The 23,441-nt window shown below is 39.0% G+C and overlaps 1 protein-coding gene and 2 long non-coding RNA genes across 3 annotated transcripts in view; 1 reads left to right on the plus strand and 2 right to left on the minus strand.

The window, feature by feature from the left end:
* Nucleotides 1–6,161: 6,161 nt before the first annotated feature.
* Nucleotides 6,162–18,010, plus strand: LOC117506613. Its single transcript, XR_004559516.1, has 4 exons — nt 6,162–6,172; nt 9,049–9,058; nt 9,215–9,219; nt 17,883–18,010. It is a non-coding gene; the product is annotated as an uncharacterized LOC117506613 (long non-coding RNA).
* LOC117506612 lies at nt 11,265–12,844 on the minus strand. Its single transcript, XR_004559515.1, has 2 exons — nt 12,516–12,844; nt 11,265–12,346 (listed from the first exon to the last, which is right to left on the minus strand). It is a non-coding gene; the product is annotated as an uncharacterized LOC117506612 (long non-coding RNA).
* Nucleotides 15,698–23,441, minus strand: part of arhgap9 (Rho GTPase activating protein 9) — a 164,200-nt gene continuing 156,456 nt past the window's right edge. Inside the window, 2 exon segments of the mRNA XM_034166131.1 lie at nt 15,698–17,027; nt 21,906–22,011. Coding sequence (XP_034022022.1) covers nt 16,769–17,027; nt 21,906–22,011 — 365 coding nt within the window. The 3' untranslated portion in view covers nt 15,698–16,768.

Here is a 23,441-nt window from a genome sequence, read left to right on the forward strand (position 1 = left end):
AAAAAAAAAAAAAAAACAGTCAACTGCACGTTTTAAATTGTGTTCTGCCATAAAGTCAGCGTTTTGGGGTTGCTTTTCTTTGAGGGAGCAAATGAGCCTAGCACTGCCTCACTATCTATTCCGCTGTGTGAGGAACATTCACACATATTGTGTTAAATATGGTCCGGTCCATAAGTATTTGGACAATGACTTTTCTTGTGTGTGTGTGTAATTTTGAGCTAAGAAGAAACAGTCAAATATGCTTGTAGTGTAGACATTCAGCTTTAATTCAAGGGGTTTAACAGAAATATCGCATTCACCATTTATGGACCAACAATCATTTTCATTCATGGTGCCTCCATAGGCCATTAGACAAAATCAATAGGAGGATCGTTTTTGATACAAATTATTATTTTTACAGCCAGTTTTCGTTTTCAGAGTCAGTTACCTCTACTGCCTCTCGGTTCATCTTACAGAGGTGCCGCTCATGCTGCAGCAGCACTGCTATGTTGGGGAGAAGCTGTGAGCACCATTTGCCTGAAGACAGATGTGACAATGGCTTATTTCTTACATGAAAACTCCTCTCTTTGTCACTCCTCTACGAAGCTGTGACTGGTGGTGCAACAATCAAAAGCTGTACTGCACAGGTTCACCAGTTACAGCCACAGAAGCCTAGAACTCCTTCAGAGTTGTTACGCATGTCTTGGTGGCTTCCCTCACTACTCTCATTCTTGCACTGTCACTTATAGTCCCATCACACTTAATACGAATGAGCATGAGCCAAGCCGATCAGGCAGAATGTCAAAAAAAAAAAAAAAAATTGTGCCACATCTGGGAGGGTATAAGGATTGCGGAGGACAGCCATCTGAACACCCAGACTGCGCTCTGACCCAACTGATTTGTGCATGTGCCGTGTGCATGAGCCTCCAAATGCAGTCCAAATGTAGGTGGAACACAAAGTACCTGGACAGCTGCCAGAATGCAGTAAGAACAATAAGAAAATACTTACAAGCCGAAAGATTGCAGTTCGGCAGAATTTAATCCAGCAGCACTTGAGGCATACTCGTGGTGCGTTTAGGCACATTCAAGACATTCGGCCACCATTTGACATGGAGGAAACATGCCAAACACCCCCTGAAAACATGATCAGAGTGTCATGAATGCCGTTTTCACCCCGTCCAGTTGTTTAGAATGCAGTCAGACGGCACTTTGACTACTGTTTGATAGTGGTTCCACCTCAACTGCGCCACAACTGTTTTGAACATGTGCAAAACATTTGTGTGGCCACACGACTGTGCCCAACTGTTTAGACTGCTCTGAGATTGCTGTCCGACATTTTCAAATGCACCTCGACACTCCCCGAATGTGGGTCTAAAGGTGCCCTGACACTTGCACTTTGATCCTCGCACTTGCATGCACATCATTGTGACGATCCCACCCGCTGTTTTCCCAGCTGGACGCCGTGCTTTGTTCCACTGGATGCCTCACATTGTGCGCTGGATGCTGCGTATATAAAACATTTATTTTGTTGTGGAGTAATCATTTTTTGTCTGAGTTGGCTGTTGAAAACACCTCTAATTGCTTCCAGAATCACAGAGGACCGCTCCAGCAGCACCATTCGTGCACGGGCGCTTAACAAGCTGGAGAAAGCATTTGGAGCCACTTAAAAAGGTAATTATTTGTCATGTTTATATTGTAATGGCTTGGTAAAACAGTTGCATGTTCATCCCTTCTTGTGTGCAGCTGTAAAACTATGTTTATGATAGCAAAACAAAGCAAAAGCCAGTGGTTCTCCTTTTCTATGTTTATGATAGATTTAACATCTCGTTATAATCGTTCAGATGAGCTGGGCTCTGATGCAGTGTGCTGACGCGATCACTCAGACGCAGTGTTTTTGAATTGTTTGCATAATGTTCACGTGAAGTTCACATAATTAATGCACGATGGAGATTTTGAACATTTCAAAATTTTCTTTTAAAAACAATTACAAGTTTGAGACGAGTTTACTCTCGTGCACGGCAGAGTACGTGCAAGTGTGTGGATCAAAATCGTGCAAGTGTCAGGGCGCCTTAATTTTCATTCAGATACGATTCAGGCTCATTCAGCCACTAGTGTGATGGGGGTATTAGTATTTGAGAACTATTGAAGCCAGACGGATTTACAGATTTACCATACAGCAGTCATAATGACCAGTTGTTTGCAAGCTGACTTGAGACTTGACTTGAGACTTGCTGATTGACGAGAATGACTTGACAGTGACTTCCCACCTCTGCCATACAGTACAATAATGTTTGTACTTCATAATGACTGATGTAAATGAAGTCCAGGACGTATTGTGTGACTTGGAAATGTTTCCATCCCCTGAGTTGTATAAAGGAAACTGGCTGTAAAAGTGATCATTTGTATTAACAATTTTTTTTTACTCCCTCTGAATTAAAGCTGATTTTTTCATGTCACCCCTACTGTGGCGGTGCACAACTACCCCCCCCCCCCCCCCCCCCAAAAAAGTCACTGTGCACATACTTATAGGCCTCCCTGTACGTGGTATTTCTCGTAATGATTTGCACCATTTATTTTTACCATGTCACACACATCTCTGCTGTGTGTTGAGGTGTGGCAGGAGGGTCAAGACTCAGGACCCACACAGCAGCTGGAAGTTCCTCTTTCTGATGGCTGTGAAGTCAACGTGAAAAAGTGCCTTATATGTTCTCAGACACTGTGAGTAATCTGACAAAGCTGAGCTACAAGATAAGACGGTGGTGCATGAGGTGTGACTAAGCTAGCAATCATGCCTACTGTGCACCACAGACACTTTTTTTTTTATCACCAAAGATGCACAAGTGACACGCCAACTGTCACTTTACTCTTGCATAGTTCTTTACCTCTAATTCCTGGACCAAGAAACAGGCAAAAAAAAAATGTTTACCATACACTTACACTTTATATATATATATATATATATATATATATATATATACATATATATACATACATACTTGTATATATATATAGCAATGTTTCCGCACCTATGCATTTTTTGTACTGAATTATCTTTTTAATGCATATCTATATTTGTAATAAAATGTACAGATTTTGTCAAACGTCTCGCTTTTCCTGATTATTTTGTGTATTTGTTCTTTATTTTTATCTCTGAGTATTATTATTATAAGACGGTGTTCCAGGAGTTGCATTTGGATACAAAATGCAGTTATGAATATTTAGAAGCAGTTATAGAATTTAAATCATTATCATAATGTTAAATCATTTCCAAAGCCAAATCTGAATGCATAAAAGTGTTTTGAAGCTCCACTTTGGCCGTTGAGTTTCATATCACAGTAAACCGTTTCCATGGCCGCTGTGATCTGCAGGCTGCGTTGGTGGACTTTTTTGTGGGTCTCTATTTGCATGATGATTCATTAGAGATGGTGGCAAGAGATGACTTTCAGATGCTTTGAAATTTGATAGCTTTAGGTTAACATAGAATAAATAAACAACTGGTGAACCATTACATGAAAAAAAAAGACTGTTGGGTACCATGGATCGGCAACATTTAACCAACTGTAGCACAAACATTTGTGTAATATTTCAGTTGTTTGCAGGGCTGCAAACACATTTTTATACACACACACACACACAGCTTTTCTCACAAATCTTAATGTTAGGCTACAGATTGGCTGTTAAAAGTGCCCAGATTTGCTGGGCACCCCTAAAAACAAAAAGTAAAGTTGTATTTAAAAGTGAGAACTTAAAACATATTTGGGCTATTAATGTGGTTTATTTATTACCTGTGTTCAGAAATTCTGTGTATGTGGTACTATTGTATGTTTTCTTTTGGTAATTTGAAAATGAAACTTTTATTTTTTTTATACCATCTATATCCTGCATCTGGTCAGATTTAATGATTTGTTTTATTTTTGCATTGACTGATGACAGATGTTTTGAAAATATTAAACACTTCACAACTGCATAAAATAACTGCTGAATTAAATCTAAATATTTAAACAGATACAAAAAATAAATAAAAGTAAATGATGACATAAATAAACTTTGGACAAGTCAGCCAAATCTGCCGTTCAGGATAATAAACCAGAATATAAAATACTGGAGCTGCATATAAATTTGAAAGGGTTCACATGAAGTTAAGCTATAATGTGCGAGTAGAAACCCTTCATGACATTAATTCCATAAAAATTTAACAAACACAAACATACAGAAACAATTTCTGTTATATTATTATGCTCTGTGTCTGGAGCAGGGATCAATTAACTTCAGTAAAATATAGATGTGGTTTCAAGTGAAGGTCTGGATATTACAAACATCAGTCAATTCATTCAAAAATTATTTTGGTCATCTTTTTCTTTTGTTTCTTTCTTTAAACCAAAAAAAAAAAAAAAGACTGCTGCTGCTTTTCTGTTATGGTCAGGTCCATAAGTATTTGGACATTGAATATTTTTTTACTGCACCCAGTGTTGCTACAGTTACTTTAAAAAGTCACTTTATACAGTTTCTTTATACAGTTACATTTAACAGTTTCTTTATACAGTTACTTCATTAGCAGCTGCGGACAACTTGTCATCAGCTGCTGAATGTAATTAATAAAGTAACTAGCAATCTAACTTGGTTATTTCTAAGACTGGAGAATCAGTAAAGTAGCTGTAACTAACAGTTACTTTACTGATTAGTTACTTTGCTGATTACTGAATCTTAAGAGTAATCAAGCTAGATTACTAGTTACCTTGTTACTTATGTTCAGTTGTCGGCAGCTGCTATTGAAGTACACACACAAAAAAATAGTCAGTGGATGAACTCAATTTAATTATGAGTAGGATTTCCATCTAATAAAAAAAATGTAGCCCTAACTCAAATAAAGCACATCCATGCAAGATAGCTTAATTTAGTTTAGTTGGGACTACATATAGTTATTATATGGAAAGCCAATCTAATGAGTCAGTTTTTTGAGTGTAAACTGTATAAAGTAACTTTTCAAAGTAATTGTGGCAACACTGACTACACCACAGCAGAGTTGAAATGAAATGATAAATATATGCCTGTAGTGTGTATTTTTACTTTTAATTCAAATAATTTAATGCAATAAATAAATGAATAGTTAACAATTTAGTAATTACAGCCATTTTGATGCAAAATCCCTCCATTTTCAGAGAGCATAAGTAATTGAACAAACTAAATACAAGGGTTGTTGTAAATACCAATCATGACTTTTATGACAGTTTTATGACATTCAAGACAGTTTTCTTTAAACAAATCAAGGGACTGACATTTGCAAGTCACTGAATATGTCTTGATCAATGATTAAGAAATACAAATGGCATTGTGTTTCATGGAAAATCTGTCTAGAATAGATAGTTCTCAAAAACTGAGTGACCGCGCATGAAGGGGATTAGTGAGGGAAGCCACCAAGACAGCCATGACAGAGTTATAGCTTCTGTGGCTGTGATGGGAGAAAAAGTGTACTGTGTAACATTTGGAAGTGAGAAGATTTTTAATGCAAGAAAACAGATCAGATCTAGGCTTTAGGCCCTGTGTGCCTTTGGGCAAAGGAGCTGAAATTTCATGCCTTATTTTTAAGAAATTATTCTCTGATTCCACTCCACCATGAATAATAATTTTGTGTACTGAGGCAAAAGCTTTATATACGCATATGTGGATGTATAAAAGTCCAAATAGGTATGTACCCAATTTCACATCCAAAATAACGATTACACATTACAGTGCAAGGAGTGCCATATACAGAAATATTCTGTATATTTATTTTTTTAATGCCTTTTTCAGCAAATTTTTTTAAATATATCGTCACTGTAGCATCATTAAATCAAGTAGACATGAAAGAAAAGGAAAGAATAAAGAGGACATCAAAAGATGAAGTAATGAGGTTTGACTTTAGCTGCCAGCAGGCTGCTGATTAGGAGTGTTTGATTGTGTCTCTGATGGACTGATTCTAATTTTAAGCAGTAATTAATGCCGTCACACCAAACAAAATCAAACGCACCACAGGAACGTTTCATTCCACTAGATTTTATTGACAGAAAATCCCTCCAATTTCAGAATTTGGAGAAAGAATAATACATACATTGTGGTAAAATAATTTGATTTAATAAATGGTTTCAGTATGTTACACTTTCATAGCATTTTATAATAAATGGAACCATTCTTAGGATCACAGAGACCAGAAATGGTTTGAGAGAAACAGCACGACTGGTTTATGGATAACTGAATAAATTCTGACATTATTTGGATTAAACTGTGCATATGTGAATTTGACTCAAATAAACATGCGGGGTTGGCTATTTAAATAGAAAACGTCAATGAAATGGAAGGATGACCTTGATTCATCAGTCAGCTACATTTCAATAGAACCCCACCCACACATTCACGACTTCAACAAAAAATGAATAAATAAGCCTAATAAACCTAAAATCTAACCCCCCCCCCCCCCCGCTCCCCACTTCCCTCGTTTTTGTGTGTCCAATTTTTTCTAAAACATGTATTTCCAGTTCCTCTTTTGTTCTGTTATTAAAGGCATCATTTTGCACCTATCACACTGAAGGGTTCCACCTACTCAGAATCTGAAGCCCACGTAGCTCCAAAATTCTACTGTCAGTCATGTAAACCCTCACTCCAACCAACCTGACAGACATCCTGACTTAAAACAGAACAAATCAGGCTGCTCACATCTCTTTGTTTAAAATAATTCTGACATTTGCCGTTTGGTATGTTTATGTATTTTAGGTCAAGGATGAGTGCCACCAAAACAGAATGTTGATAGGACAAATATTTTTGGAGAAATTAGGGATATTAAAAAACAACAGTGAACAATGGACGTTGCTAATTAAATTCTGGACTCACACACCATTCCAGCAGGGGGCGGTAAATCATCTATATATTAAAAGCCAATTGGCCTTTGTGTTTGTGTGTGTGTGCGTGTGTATGGCTTTTATCACGGACAAACTGGGGAGAGCTGACATTTTGTGTTTGGTATGCTTATGTATTTTGGGTCAAGAATGAATGCCGCCAAAACGGAACGTTGATAAGTCTAATATTTTTTGGAGAAATTAGGGATACTATGTAACAACAGTGAACAATGGACGTTGATAATTAAATTCTGGACTCACACACCGTTCCAGCAGGGGGCGGTAAATCATCTATATATTAAAAGCCAATTGGCCTTTGTGTTCGTGTGTGTGCGTGTCTATGGTTTTGATCACAGACAAACTGGGGAGAGCTGACATTTTCTGTTTGGTATGCTTATGTATTTTGGGTCAAGAATGAACGCCGCCAAAACGGAACGTTGATAAGTCTAATATTTTTTGGAGAAATTAGGGATACTATGTAACAATAGTGAACAATGAACGTTGATAATTACATTCTGGACTCACACGCCATTCCAAATCATGATAGAAACTTTGCATAATTTAATACCACCCTTGAAAAATGTCAGCTCCCTATTTTATGAACACTACCCAATGTAGAGCCCATGGATCTCCACAAGCAACACGCCAGTCAGTTTAAGTTACACACTGCAAATATAAACAGTGAGCAAATATAAACCGTGAGGGTGCAATTGTGATTATAGTCACTAATGTCAAGATATGACTTGAAAATCATGTCGGCAAATCATTTTATGTGCCTCATCATTTGTATTTTAACATAAAAATCATTCAGTTCAATTTATTTGTGGGGGAGTGATGAACTAGAGTAGTTATTCCTAAAGTGTGGGCTGAAAGGACTGCGGGGGGGGGGGTCTTGATTTTCAATTTTGTTATTAAGTTTAAATTACAGAAATAATAATAATAATGAAGTCATGGGATTTAAATTGTGTTATTCTTCATTTCCCTGACATAGTTTAACATAATATTCTTGTATGTGTGAAAGGAAATATTCATGACAAAGGAAGTATTCCCTGAAAACTCCCTTTTGTCTGATCATTTTTTAATAACATTTACATTTACCCTGATGGACTACCCTGCAGTGGGGAATAAGTTTCATTACACTTGAAGTCTTTCAGAAAGCGCTGTAGCTAGGTTTAAGGATATGATTCCTTCTTTATGTTCTCTAATGTCATATACCAACACAGAGCAGAGTAGCTACCTAAACTCTGTAAGGGAGTTAGAGTATCTTGTCAATAGTTTTACATCCTCATTGAAGACAACTTTGGATGCTGTAGCTCCTCTGAAAAAGAGAGCTTTAAATCAGAAGTGTCTGACTCCGTGGTATAACTCACAAACTCGTAGCTTAAAGCAGATAACCCGTAAGTTGGAGAGGAAATGGCGTCTCACTAATTTAGAAGATCTTCACTTAGCCTGGAAAAAGAGTTTGTTGCTCTATAAGAAAGCCCTTCGTGAAGCTAGGACATCTTTCTACTCATCACTAATTGAAGAAAATAAGAACAACCCCAGGTTTCTTTTCAGCACTGTAGCCAGGCTGACAAAGAGTCAGAGCTCTATTGAGCTGAGTATTCCATTAACTTTAACTAGTAATGACTTCATGACTTTCTTTGCTAACAAAATTTTGACTATTAGAGAAAAAATTACTCATAACCATCCCAAAGATGTATCGTTATCTTTGGCTGCTTTCAGTGATGCCGGTATTTGGTTAGACTCTTTCTCTCCGATTGTTCTGTCTGAGTTATTTTCATTAGTTACTTCATCCAAACCATCAACATGCTTATTAGACCCCATTCCTGCCAGGCTGCTCAAGGAAGTCCTACCATTATTTAATGCTTCAATCTTAAATATGATCAATCTATCTTTGTTAGTTGGTTATGTACCACAGGCCTTTAAGGTGGCAGTAATTAGGCTGCTCAAGGAAGTCCTACCATTATTTAATGCTTCAATCTTAAATATGATCAATCTATCTTTGTTAGTTGGTTATGTACCACAGGCCTTTAAGGTGGCAGTAATTAAACCATTACTTAAAAAGCCATCACTTGACCCAGCTATCTTAGCTAATTATAGGCCAATCTCCAACCTTCCTTTTCTCTCAAAGATTCTTGAGAGGGTAGTTGTAAAACAGCTAACTGATCACCTGCAGAGGAATGGTCTATTTGAAGAGTTTCAGTCAGGTTTTAGAATTCATCATAGTACAGAAACAGCATTAGTGAAGGTTACAAATGATCTTCTTATGGCTTTGGACAGTGGACTTATCTCTGTGCTTGTTCTGTTGGACCTCAGTGCTGCTTTTGATACTGTTGACCATAAAATTTTATTACAGAGATTAGAGCATGTCATAGGTATTAAAGGCATTGCGCTGCGGTGGTTTGAATCATATTTGTCTAATAGATTACAGTTTGTTCATGTAAATGGGGAATCTTCTTCACAGACTAAAGTTAATTATGGAGTTCCACAAGGTTCTGTGCTAGGACCAATTTTATTCACTTTATACATGCTTCCCTTGGGCAGTATTATTAGATGGTATTGCTTAAATTTTCATTGTTACGCAGATGATACCCAGCTTTATCTATCCATGAAGCCAGAGGATACGCACCAATTAGCTAAACTGCAGGATTGTCTTACAGACATAAAGACATGGATGACCTCTAATTTCCTGCTTTTAAACTCAGATAAAACTGAAGTTATTGTACTTGGCCCCACAAATCTTAGAAGCATGGTGTCTAACCAGATCGTTACTCTGGATGGCATTTCCCTGATCTCTAGTAATACTGTGAGAAATCTTGGAGTTATTTTTGATCAGGATATGTCATTCAAAGCGCATATTAAACAAATATGTAGGACTGCCTTTTTGCATTTACGCAATATCTCTAAAATCAGAAAGGTCTTGTCTCAGAGTGATGCTGAAAAACTAATTCATGCATTTGTTTCCTCTAGGCTGGACTATTGTAATTCATTATTATCAGGTTGTCCTAAAAGTTCCCTAAAAAGCCTTCAGTTGGTTCAGAATGCTGCAGCTAGAGTACTGACGGGGACTAGCAGGAGAGAGCATATCTCACCCGTGTTGGCCTCCCTTCATTGGCTTCCTGTTAATGCTAGAATAGAATTTAAAATTCTTCTTCTTACTTATAAGGTTTTGAATAATCAGGTCCCATCTTATCTTAGGGACCTCATAGTACCATATTACCCCATTAGAGCGCTTCGCTCTCAGACTGCGGGCTTACTTGTAGTTCCTAGGGTTTGTAAGAGTAGAATGGGAGGCAGAGCCTTCAGCTTTCAGGCTCCTCTCCTGTGGAACCAGCTCCCAATTCAGATCAGGGAGACAGATACCCTCTCTACTTTTAAGATTAGGCTTAAAACTTTCCTTTTCGCTAAGGCTTATAGTTAGGGCTGGATCGGGTGACCCTGGACCATCCCTTGGTTATGTTGCTTTAGACGTAGACTGTGTTTCATAATTATTGTATGGCCTTGCCTTGCAATGTGGAGCGCCTTGGGGCAACTGTTTGTTGTGATTTGGCGCTATACAAGAAAAAAGTTGATTGATTGATTGAAATATTCATGTTCGTCCTTTTGGCTTCCTCCCTTTTTGCTCAGGGTCACCTCAGCAAATCTGATATGGATCTGAATGTTGATTCAGCACAAGTTTTACATTGGATGCCCTTCCTGTGGCAACTCTACATTACATGAAGAATGGGCACAAATGGTCTTGAACCAGAAACCTTCTGTTTTGAAAGCTAGTGCACTAACCACTCATGTATCAATCAAATTTGTGATTCAACATTTGGTTTGTCCCAGATCATTTTCACATTTCAAATTGGGCCTCATCATTTTTAAATTTGGAAATGGCTGGTCTCAAGGTCAAAGAGGTGAGCTTGTACCCAGAGAACCCTCAAATACCCGTCAAACTGGATAATCACTAAGGTACCTTGGGCAAGGTCCTTATCCCCAAGTTGTTCCCAGTGTGCAGTTGAGCAGTTTGCATGGCAGCAGGCTGACATCAGTGTATGGGTGAATGTGAAGCATCATTGTAAAGTACTTCAAGCATCTGCATCAAATGGAAAAGTATGATTAAAATGCAGCCCAGTACATTTAGTACTTATAGTGTCAAATCATAACATAAATCATCTCCAGGTGCTACATATATGAGCAAGGTCTCGACCTCAGCCACCCCATGAGCATGCACGATGGAAACAGTGGTACGGAAAAAAATATCGAATGGAAAGAATATTTATAGTTGATGACTTTGGTATATCACATTTAACAATATGCTGAAACATATTCACCTCATAAGACACAACATCACTGACTCTTTCTATTCTAAATATTTTTCATGAGAATAGAAATCAGGGTTTACTCTTTGCAAATTTGTGACAGTAACAGTCATTGCTCAGTAATTTATTATCTTTTTCTGTTACAGGAAACAAAACTAGAGCATTAGTCATTCATGCAAATAAAGCTCTTAGTCGTGTCACAAACGTAGCTCTGATGGGTTTTCATATAATGAAATGTTTGTGGCAGTAACACTTACACTATTCACACATTCACACTCACACTAAAATAAAACAATCAGAAATTTTAAACAAAGAGAAAATGTTTCCAAAATACATGTAGAAAGGTCTCTGTCACAACACAATGAGATCATGTTCTTATCATATATTCTGTAACACAGCGCTGGATGAAAATGTTTCAAGATATTGTTGAATAGAAAATGCCAGAAATAATCAGCGATAAATTTTCATTAATAACATACAGTGGAGAAAAAATGTGCAGTGAAAGCCTGGTAACAATTTCCACACAGAACATTCTAAGTACATTTAACAGGATATTATCTGGTTTTGTGAAGAAATGTTCCTCATGTGTTATTACAAAATAAAAATGGACTGTGTAAAAAGAAGCCTTTGACATGGTGGTTTTTTCATCTTAGATGAGAAATGCCAAACACTGTCCGGTGATTCAGTTTCTTCACCCCTCTTTTTTATTGCTCAAGTACATTTGTGTACACAAACAAACTGTTTGTGTACCGTTCTTCCATCTGAGTTACAGTCTTGTTTGGCAGTAGCACTTTGTTTCGGGCCTACATATCTTATTGTCTTTAAGCTAAGTTCAGGCGTAAGAGTCACTTACCCTCTAATGTTTAATTGAAGGGTTCAGGTCCCAGTTGTGCTTATTTTATTAGCTCAGTAGTAGCCAGTAAACCCTTAGCGGGCAGTATTTCTGGTATTTATATTTGTATATACAGTTAGATTTTTTTACAGTTGTTTTTTTTTTTTTTTAGCTTTTTATACTCTGGGTGCTTCTTACCCTTTGTGCTGCTATACAATGCTGTTAGAACTTCAATTTCCAGGGTGTCTTCCCAAGGGATTAATAAAGTTCTATCTAATCTAATCTGACACAGTTCTGAAGTAGAATGTATTTTTGGCGAATTGGTAACATTTACTGACAAAAACAAGAGCCTATACATCCTTAAAGCTACAGTGTGTACAATTTAGTGACATCTAGTGGTGAGGTTACTTGATGCACTATGTGAAACTATGTGCTGCTACAACCCCTGGCAAAAATTATGGAATCACAAGCCTCGGAGGATGTTCATTCAGTTGTTTAATTTTGTTTTTGTATTTTGTTTAATACAACCTTAAAGCTACAGTGTGTACAATTTACTGCCATCTAGTGGTGCGATTGCAGGTTGCACTATGCCGTCATCGGTCACAATTGTTTCCCTTCATGATTTTGCTTCTTTGATGATGTGGATCATGCTCTCTTGCCTTCTCTTATGATAAGCAATACATATAATCCTCCGTTTCACAAAAATGAGGTTCCTCAAACTTGGCCTGCACCAGCAACCAGTAGACAGTATACGAGGTCTGTTAGAAAAGTATCGGTCCTTTTTATTTTTTTCAAAAACCTGATGGATTTGAATCACGTGTGTTTGCATGATCAAACCTTAAAGCTTTGTGTGCATGCGTGAACTTTTTCATGCCTGTCGATTGCATCATTTCCTGGTAAGCAGCCTTTGTGTGGGATGTGTGCAGTGCGCTCGGCGGATTTTCATTTCAAGGAAAAAGACGGAACGACTGGAGCAGCGCCGCATCAAATTTTGCCAGAAACTGGGCGACAGCCAGGTGGAAACCATTCGGATGATTCAGACGGCTTTCGGTGACGATGCTTTGGGCATCACACAGATTAAGGAGCGGTACAACCAGTTTAAAGACGTCCGCACAACGGTGGAGAGCGAGCCATGATCCAGTCGGCCATCAACATGCTGAAATGACCAGATCATTTCCAAAGTGAACGCTGTGGTGATGCGGGATCATCGTGTGACTATCCAAGAAATTGCGGAAGAGGTGAACATCAGCACTTTTTCGGTACATTCCACTGTGACAGAAGATTTGGCCATGAAAAGATTGGTGGTGAAATTCATGCTGCTGCTGACGGCGGAGCAAAAGCGCCTCTGTGTTGAAGTCTCACAGGACATGCTGTGACATGCCCACCTCTTCCACAATTTCTCGGATAGTCACACAACTGAAAAGTCACCGAAAGCCGTCTGAATCATCTGAATGGTTTCCACCTGGCTGTCGCCCAGCTTCTGGCAAAATTTGATGCGGCGCTGCTCCAGTCGTTCCGTCTTTTTCCTTGAAATGAAAATCCGCCAAGCGCACTGCACACATCCCACACAAAGGCTGCTTACCAGCAAATGACACAATCGACAGGTGTGAAAAAGTTCACGCATGTGCATGAAGGTTCAAGGTTTGCTCATGCAAGCACACGTGATTCAAATCCATCAGGTTTTTGAAAAAAATAAAAAGGTCCGATACTTTTCTAACAGACCTCGTATAGGGAAGCAACCAAATGAAATAAGGAGTAGGTATGTCCTTTTTGGGCTACTGTATCAATATGGCATAAGAAAATGGAGATGAAGGGATTATTCTAAGTTTATGAAAACACACTGATTTGTTGCTGCAGGTAACTAATGAACAGATGGTTATGAATGATACGAGGTCTGTCCAAAAAGTAACGGACCTTTTTATTTTTTTCAAAAACTATATGGATTTGAATCAGCCAGGCTTGAACCTTCATGCGCATGCTGTCGGTTGCGTCATTCGCCTGTGGGCAGGCTTTGAGTGAGCAGTGGTCCACCCCCCTCGTCGGATTTCTTTTGTCTGAGAACTTGCTGAGAGACTGCCGCTTTGCTCCATGAAATTTTTTTCAGAAACTGTTAGAGACAGGCAGTTGGAAACCATTCGAAAGATTCAGATGGATATCGGTGAAGATTCTGTCGGCGTCACGCGGATTAAGGACTGTTAAAACTTTTTTAAAGACGGTCCACAACGGTGGAGGGCGCGCGGCGCACCGAGCAGCCATCGACAGGCTGGATCAACCAGATCATTAAACTGAACGCTGTGTTGATCCGGGACATCATGTGACTACCACAGAAATGGCAAGAGAGCTGGACATAGCACTTTTGTGGCACATTCCACTGTTACAGGAAATTTTATAATGAAAGACGTGCGGAGGATTTCGCGTGTCGGCACGGAACTGCTCATGGCGCGCAACAAAAAAACACACCTCCGTGTTGGAAACCATTCAGAAAATTCAGACGGCTTTCGATGACTTTCAGTCGAGTGAGTATCCGAGAAATTGTGTAACAGCTGGACATGCCACAACATGTCCTGTGAGACTTCCAACACGGAGGTGTTTTTTTGTTGTGCGCCATGAGCAGCTCCGTGCCGACGCTCGAAATCCTCCGCACGTCTTTCATTACAAAATCTCCTGTAACAGTGGAATGTGCTGCAAAAGTGCTATGTCCAGCTCTCTTGCCATTTCTGTGGTAGTCACATGATGTCCCGGATCAACACAGCGTTCAGTTTAGAAATGATCTGGTCGATCCAGGCTGTGGATGGCCGCTCGGTGCGCCGCGTGCTCTCCACCACTGTGGGCCGTCTTTAAAAAGGTTTTAACAGTCCTTAATCCGCGTGACGCTGACAGAATCTTCACCGAAATCCATCTGAATCTTTCGAATGGTTTCCAACTGGCTGTCTCTAACAGTTTCTGAAAAAAATTTCATGGAGCAAAGCAGCAGTCGCTCTGCCATTTCACTGACAATAAAAATCCAACGAGGGGGTGGACCAGTGCTCACTCAAAGCCTGCCCACAGGCGAATGACGCAACTGACAGGCGTGGAAAAACTCACGCATGCACACGAAGGTTCAAGCTTGGCTGATGTAATCACACGTGATTCAAATCCATATAGTTTTTGAAAAAATAAAAATGTCCGTTACTTTTTGGACAGACCTCGTATATTCTACTTCTGCAAATAAGCACCCTTAAATCCTACACATTGCCATTTTAAACTTACTTAAGAGTTTGTGGAAATTACTATTATCAAAGTTCAAGTTTCAAACTTCATTGCACATTTTTTTCAGTGTACATCATACACTCTAAAAAAGGAACTGCTGTCTCCAGAGAAAAAATGATGTAACAATTTGCATGGATTTTTAAAGTTATTTCAACTTTCAACCGAGTTAATGCCACAAGACTTCTCTAGTTAAGTTGAAAAAAACTTTAGTTACATTGAAATAACTTTAAAAAAAAACCTGTGCAAATTATTACATCACTTTTTCCTTGTTGAGACAGCGGTTCATTTTTAGAGTGTAGGTTGAGTGTTGAAATGTGTCTAACAAATATTTTTTTGGTAAATAAAATCAAGCTATTTTTAAAGTTTGCTGGCATCAATCACAGCACCTTGACACTAGTGGGCATAAATGCATCCCTGTATTTTCAAGCATGAGTTTGTTAAGATGTGGTGGTAACCAAGCCACTGGTAACCTGCACCCAAATACTACTAGTTAACGAACAGCATATTTCACATATTTACAAGCTGTCATTTTAACTTAATTTAAGGAATTTTCATTCATAAAAATAGAACTCTAACGCTGTACAACAAGGGGAAGTGCTAAAGGTCCATACATTAAACACTACTATCTGGTACAAAGGAATGTACTGGCATCCTTTCAGCACATTGTTCGTTTCTGTTTGAGGAGTTCTTCAGAAAACACTAGCCGAGTGAGTTTTCCACAAATCAGTACAACTTCAGATGAGATGTGGGCTGATTTCTGCTGTTTCAGATCATTTACAGTATACACATCCTAACGCTACAGGTGGGGTCGGCTCATCATTGCGTCCATTGCCTGCTGCGGGAGCCGCTGGTGCACGTTTCACAGTAAGATGGCCCGTGTAATTTGTCACAACCCAGTCTCACGGATTGTCGTGATTCAGCAGCACGAAATATACATTAATCTATTGGTTCGTCATATTGTTACAAAAAGTGCAAAATTTTGGTCATGGGAGCACAAATTCATTCTACTTCATTCCATGATGCCTGCACATAATTAAAATTGCAGCGCGGGGGGGTCGAGTGGTTATGGTTAGGGTTAGAGGAAGGAGTAGAGTTAGGTTATGGTTAAGGTTAGTTGGGGGTAGGAGTAGGGTTAGTAAAAGTAAGTTAAAAAAAAGAACCCCGTCATGAAAATCTGAATCATTTCGTAACGGGAGGACGAAAGGAAAAACGTGAGACTGGGCTGTTTGTCAGTGCTGCATAAGAGAAATCCTTTCTTACACTGTATAATACACAGCTGGACAGACTGAAGAAGACGTTATATTTACTGATTTGTATGCATAAACACGAAGGGAAAGTAGGTCCCTGAAGTCACAGCACTGAGGCTGGGCTCTACATCTGCAGGCAAAGGAGCTAAAATTAGAGTCTTTTACTATTATTGTTTGAACATGGTTTTATATGGAGGCCAGATGTCATGATTAGCAGCTTTCTATCCTGGTTCTTTTCACCCCGTAATTATCTTTTGATGTAAAATCCATTTTACACCATATGACTCAATACGCAAAAGCTCCAATTCTTGTACTTTTTGTCTGCCCTGGTGCAGCTTTGATCCCCTGTCCAAGAGTTGAAGACGGAGTTCTGGTTCCGAAGATGTGGTCAAACTCACTGAGGATGAGCTCCACTGCTTGGTTCTGGTAAATCATATTCACCGCCATGTTGCCGATGTCTCGCTCCGGCCTCATCAGCGTCGGTCCGAACACGATGCCGATGTTCTGCGTGCTCATACGGTTGCTGTCTGAATGCTCCAGAACTCTGCAGGGAGACAGAAACGTACAGAGGGGAATGAGGAATAGAATGGGAGGACACCACCTGAAATACCAACAGGGAACTCGTTGAGTCCATAACTAGGTCAAAGCCTGCAATCCCGCGTTTTCCACCCCTTTTTGCAGATTTGACACCAACTGTTATGATTGTTCTTCGAGGGAACACCCAAACCTATCACTAAGTTTAGTAAAAAACAGGATGGTCTATTTAGAAATTTGTTTTTAAAAAGAGAACTGCTTTCAGTTAATCCACCTGAAACTGCAGTTACATTTATTCCAGACCAGCTCTTACCTTTCCATAAATTTAAAATAGCTTTTGAGAACTAGAGAAGCACCGAGACAATATTTCAGACTGTCATCAGTCCAATATTGGCCAAAATTATTGGACTGGATATCGGAAATTTAAATATAAAAATCTGATCGGCGTCTTCTCTTGCATGTCTGTCATACTGTGGGTGATGTATGTTTTAGTTTCAGGGAGTAAAATATTTGTTTCATAGTTTTAGTTTGCCTTGTTAGCAGTGGTGGGCACAGTCCTTTTTATTAAGTCGATGACCGTGTTTGGGATTTTATTTTTTATTTATTTATTTATTTTTAGTTTTTTGTGCATTTGTTTTGTGTTTGTGAATGCAGCTCTGTTAACGGTTTATAAATAAATAATATAGATATAAATGGTGACTTCTAATACTGCGATTTACTGCTTTTGTTAAAGATGACAGTGCTTGGGGTTTTTGTGCGTTCATTTTGTGTCTGTGATCCTGGGAATTCACCCAGCAGCCCCTGCTAGCTTATCAGTAGCCAACAGTGTAATCCAATGTGGCTGCAACCGAATCAATACTATAAGCACCCTGCTCTGCTTTTTTGGCATTGTGGGATAGCTCGCCCACAGATTGAGCTCGCCGGACTAGTTTTGCCTGACCCAGTTTCCGGTTGTTTGCAAAATGGTGCTGAATTTGCCAACATGACAAGGTGCTGCTGGATGAGTGTGATGGGCGCGTACTAGCACAGAATATACCAAAACTGCATAGACGTTCGGCCAAAATGAGAGCGTCCACTTTTAGCTTGCCATAAGCTAAGCTAGTGACTCTCGTGAGAGTATGTACTATAAGTTCGCGGCAGTGGTGGGCTCAGCTAACCAAAAAGTTAGCTTCGATAACAGTTAATCAGCTAACTGAAAAGTTACCTTTTATAAAGCTAAACCGATAAACCACTTAAAAATTTATCGGAAGCTACAGGTAACCAATAACTAATAACTTTCAGTACTGTCTCCGGTACACTTGCAACTACTAACAAGCTGATTTTGAGTTTTAACACCACGATCACTTCTGGTAGCATGACTTGGGTGATATTGCCGGTAAGTTAGTCTCTGTTTACCAGTGGTGTCAAAAGTACACACATTTGTTACTTAAGTAGAAGTATAGATACTGCAGTTTAAAAACACTCTGGTAAAAGCTGAAGTATCAAGTTGACCTCTTTACTCAAGTAAAAGTGAAAAAGTATGTGCTCCAAAACCTACTTAAAGTATAAAAGTATAAAGTAACCTTTAAAAAAAAAAAAAAAAAGGTAGATGTCACTATATGAATTGAAAGCTTAATTTAAAATCTGATTCGTTCTACATGTGGCCCAAGACCCAAAACCCAAAATTACCCCCCAACACCACCTGCACAAAAATGTTTCAATTCTAGAAGCTCTGAAATGCAGTCTGGGACTATTCCAGACAATAAACTGGAGTGAGTGCAGCATCCATTTAGTGAAGAAAAAAAAAAAAAAAAAAAAAAAAAACAACACAACTTTTCCTTATTCAAATTCATTCCAGTAGTATTCTGCTCTTACAAGGATGCAGCAGTTTTCTAGTTTGGCAGATAGTTCTGGAGGAAATCACTGAAGAAATTAACACATTGAAAATATGGTTTGACCGAAACAAACTGTCATTAAATAAGACAGGGATGAAGTGGAGGTGTAAGAGTCACTAGGTGTTCACAGGAAACACTTATTTATGTATGTATTTATTTATGTATGTTCATTGTTAGTTGCTTTTATATTTTCTGTTCCCTTACCAAAAAATAGTACTGATAAGTATATAAAAAGTAAACTAGAAGTATACTTCAAACATACTTGCATATACTACTTTTTGGTAAGGGTTGTGTTTCTATTGAGGTTCTTTTTGCCTCTTTCTCTAAAATTGTATATAATAATCATTAGATTATTGATATATAAACAAAAATAAATTTAAGAAATATTACAATTTGAAAACAAATGCACCCGAACGTGATGAGAGCTGCAATTGCTTAATGCTAACTTTTAACATTGAAAACGCCATAGACATGCTAACGCGTTAGCGTCGCTCCCGTTTTTAAGTTATAAAATACATCTATCAGCTGTTTCAGAAGACCATAACAGGTCGGTTTAACGTAGAAAAGGTAAATAATACTAACAGAAGTATGCTCTTTAGGATTTTAGCGGGGGAAAATTAAGCGAAAGAAAGAAAGAATAAACGAAGCAATAGGTCGAAGCATTCAATCTGCGAACTACTGCTTCGATTGGTTCACGGTTCAAAGCAAAGCCGTGCTGCAGAAAAGTTGATTACAGGCGCACATGACGTGCGCCTGTATATTTATATATATATATTTATATTTATGTTTGAAACGCTAATCCGATAATGAAAACATTAGCTTCGATAATTAGCGGTTTGCAGATTAGCAGAACTGTGCCTACTACTGGTTAGCGGTAACTTCCACTAAATTTGTTAGCAGTTTATCGGTTTAGCGCCATTAAAGGTTAACTTTTCAGTTTGCGGATTAATAGTTATCGAAGCTAACCTTTCTTTTAGCTGTGCCTACCACTGCTTGTTAGATGGTTAGGTTAGCAAAGTACATTCTGACAAATGCATTTATTAACAGGTTTGCTGTTTTAAGACAGGGAAAAGTGGATCAGATTGGTTTCAGTACTGGCAGATACTGAAGGTTCCACTCACTCAAAAAATTGGTATCGTGCCAGGGATACCGGGGATGGCATGATACCAGTTTGCTGAGTTTGAGTGGAACCTTCAGTGTGCCCTGTTTAGCAAAAACATGTTCATCAGACAAAAGAAAAACAGCCTATCTCACTCGTCCTTTTCATGAACTATAATACTATGAAATGTAAAGGTTTGTAATTCAGGTTTAACTCAACCCTAGTTTATTAGTTAGTGGGAGTCCACAAAAAAATTAGCCAAAGAAACCACCAAAGTGCTTCATGTGGCCAAACAAAAGGTTCTCAACACATTTTGTGAAAATATGTTCATCTATTTTGTGATTTATTGCTCCACTTCTATGCTGACCAACCTCGAACTGAAGTTGCACTTATTCCAGACTAGTCCATACCTGTTCATGAAGTGAACACATTGTTTAAAGAACACCCTTTGTTTTGCAAAATCTGTTCATTAGACAAAAGAAAAACAGTCCCCCTTTTTTGTGAATGTACTACACAATTTAAAGGTTTCTAATTCAGGTTAAACCCAACCCTAGTTTATTGGTTAGCGGAATTACTCAAAGATCTGTTTCCGCTAACAAACGCCCAAACAAACCGACAAAGCCCTTCATGTGGGTCACCTCATGGCCAAACCAAAGGCTCTCACCACTTTTTGTGAAAAGTGGCTGATTAGTTATTGTGTAATCATCAGAACAACTCAACAAAACAATAAACAAACACAGATGTGTGGAGTTAAAAGTTAATTTTCTGAATCAATGCAAATGAATGTGTAAGAAATTTAAAAGTCGTGCATTCGTGTCTGTGGCTCATCAATAATATCCTCACAAATTATGACAGAGAATTGTTTGCATTACCACCGTGTGCGTGCTTCTTTGTGTATTTGACATCATACGTATGCCAGCGCGAACACTAGATCCACCTTCAGTGTGTGTGCCGGTCTGCTGGTGTGCATGTGTGTGAGAGAGATTGGGGGACTCAGGAATGGGTTAAAGCCACAGCATGAGGAATTCTTCTAAAAATGCCATTCCCACCAAGCCACAAAAGCAGCCAGCAATTGCTCAAAACTTCCACATTAAAAAGAGAGGAGGAAAAAAGAGAGCGAGGAAAAGGAAGAAAAAAGGGGAGCGAGGGAACGGGTGAGGAGAGACAGAGCGAGAGGTTCCAGTGGTGGCGGCGGCGGTGTTGGTATGCTTTCCAGCAGACGAACCACAAGGCTCCCATGGGACCGTCAAGGCGAGGCAAGGGGGAGGTAAATAACGGGTGAGAAAAGGGAGAGAGGAAGATGGAAGGGAGGATTAACGAGGTGGGGGTACGAGAGGAAGATGGAGCGAACAAGCAAGAGAGGAGACAAAAGGATGATTGAGCAGAGAGACACTAAATCAGAAACAGAATGGAGGAGGAAAGGAATGACAGCAAGAAAGAGAGTTGACAAATTTGTGGGCCCCACCACACCCTGGCACAAAGATCAGCCTCAGAACACGAACGCTCACCCCTGAAGTGGAAGGAAAAACCATAGGCGGTAAAAAACACACATTTTATGTAGTGGAGAAGGAACTGGCTCAGAGAGCATGTACACCATTCATCTTCCTCCAGCCTTTTCATCTTCACACGAGCCGAACTTAACAGCACAGTGATGCTGGCACAGTTCTGAAGCTCTGTGAAAGCACAACATCAAGGGAACTGCTCCCTCTTGTGGTCAGAGTATTAAAAAAAGGTTACGAGGGCATTTTATTTTCCTGCAAAGACGTGGTGCATTCATCTATGAGTGTCCTGCTGCAGGGATGTTCGGCGTGAAGAAATGTGTTCATTTCACCTCACAAAAAACAAAACAAAAAAATAAAAAACAACAGATAGAAATAAGCGTACGTGCACACATTTGACATGCATGTCTTCTCACCGTTTCAGATGGCGGCACATGAACTGCAGTGTGTCATGGTTTGGTGGAGGCATGTTAAGCAAGAGACACTTCAAACGGTCCACTTTGTCCTCGTAGTCAGACATCTCTGGAAAACAGGAGGAGGATGTGTGTCACTTTTTATCATCACATGTTGTATAAAGCTGTGGCTCAAACACGCAATCACACGCACAAGTGTGTGTTCTAAAGGCAGACAATCTGCTGTGCCAACGGAGCAACTCATGACATCTGCAGGACATCTCAAATAATACTGGTCGTCTGACCTACAGCCTACATGTCATCTATTATCAACCAATATTTAACAGCTAAATAGATCCTTGTTATTTGATTGGTTGATTGAAAGTCACGTGGTATTTATAGTTGTCCCACTGTACAGAAAATATGATTTACACCTTTTTTTGTGCAATTTGGTTCCATTTACTGTTCATTTTGGTTCCATATGTTTTATTCCATTGAATGACTCCGCAACCATTTCTTAAAAATGAGTCCATGACACAAGGAAGCTACGTATAGCACCTAGACTTTGCCTTGAAAATAATCTATTTAGGTGTCATATAACACAAATAATGAATGCCGTCTCTTCGTGCAATGGAAAAAATATTTTCATTCATTGAACTCAACATGGGCAGCATGGTGGGTTAGTGGTTAGCACTGTTGCCTCACAGTAGTGCAGCAGATAAGTGAATACAGTATTTACTGAGGAATCCTTCAAATAGTGATGCAAGCACCAAATTTGGCACACATATTCCTTAGACATTACTCTTTTAAAAATGCCGAGTGGCCACATGAACTTTCAATGGGAGGCCAAGAAAGGGTCAATTGAAGACTTACACAGGGGTCAAAATTTAAAAATGCTCCAATCATATTGAAAGGTATTCCATATTATTTGTCTGATCATAAAGATTCCAAAAAGGTATAGTTTGGACTGTCTATGAATGAATGTTATGGAGTTATGGGGTAAAAATAGCAAAAACACTAAGAAAAGGTCAATTTCAGTTTGTACAGGAGTCAAAAGTTAAAGTTGCTCCAATTTTGGTAAAAAGTGGTGCAAATTACTGGTTGAGCTAATAGGATTAATTAATGGAATAGTTTTGACTGTGTTGCGTGCTTGGTTTGCAAAGTAAAGGTTAAACAATGTCGGCATCCATTGGGTTCTATGATATGTGACATATGCTACCCTGTAACATGATAACTAAGCAAGATATATGATGCAAACTATCCCTTTTTAAAACCAAATTCACTAAACTAAAACGTGCAGATTAGGTGGATTGGAAACTTGAAATTGTCTGTAGGTGTGCATGCAGGTGTCAATGTGCTTGTCTATATGTGGCCCTGTGACAGATTGGTATCCTGTCCAGGGTGCACCCCCGTCTTACACCCTATGACTGCTGGGATTGGCTCCAGCCCCCCCGTTACCCTTACCCTTGGAGTAAGTGGTTGAAGATGAGTGAGTGAACTGAACATTCCACTGATGCAAACATTCTTGCCACTATGCCCATAAACATTCATTATTTGTAT

The sequence above is a fragment of the Thalassophryne amazonica genome, chromosome 3 (genome assembly GCF_902500255.1).
Source record: "Thalassophryne amazonica chromosome 3, fThaAma1.1, whole genome shotgun sequence".
In the NCBI taxonomy this organism is placed as follows: domain Eukaryota; kingdom Metazoa; phylum Chordata; class Actinopteri; order Batrachoidiformes; family Batrachoididae; genus Thalassophryne; species Thalassophryne amazonica.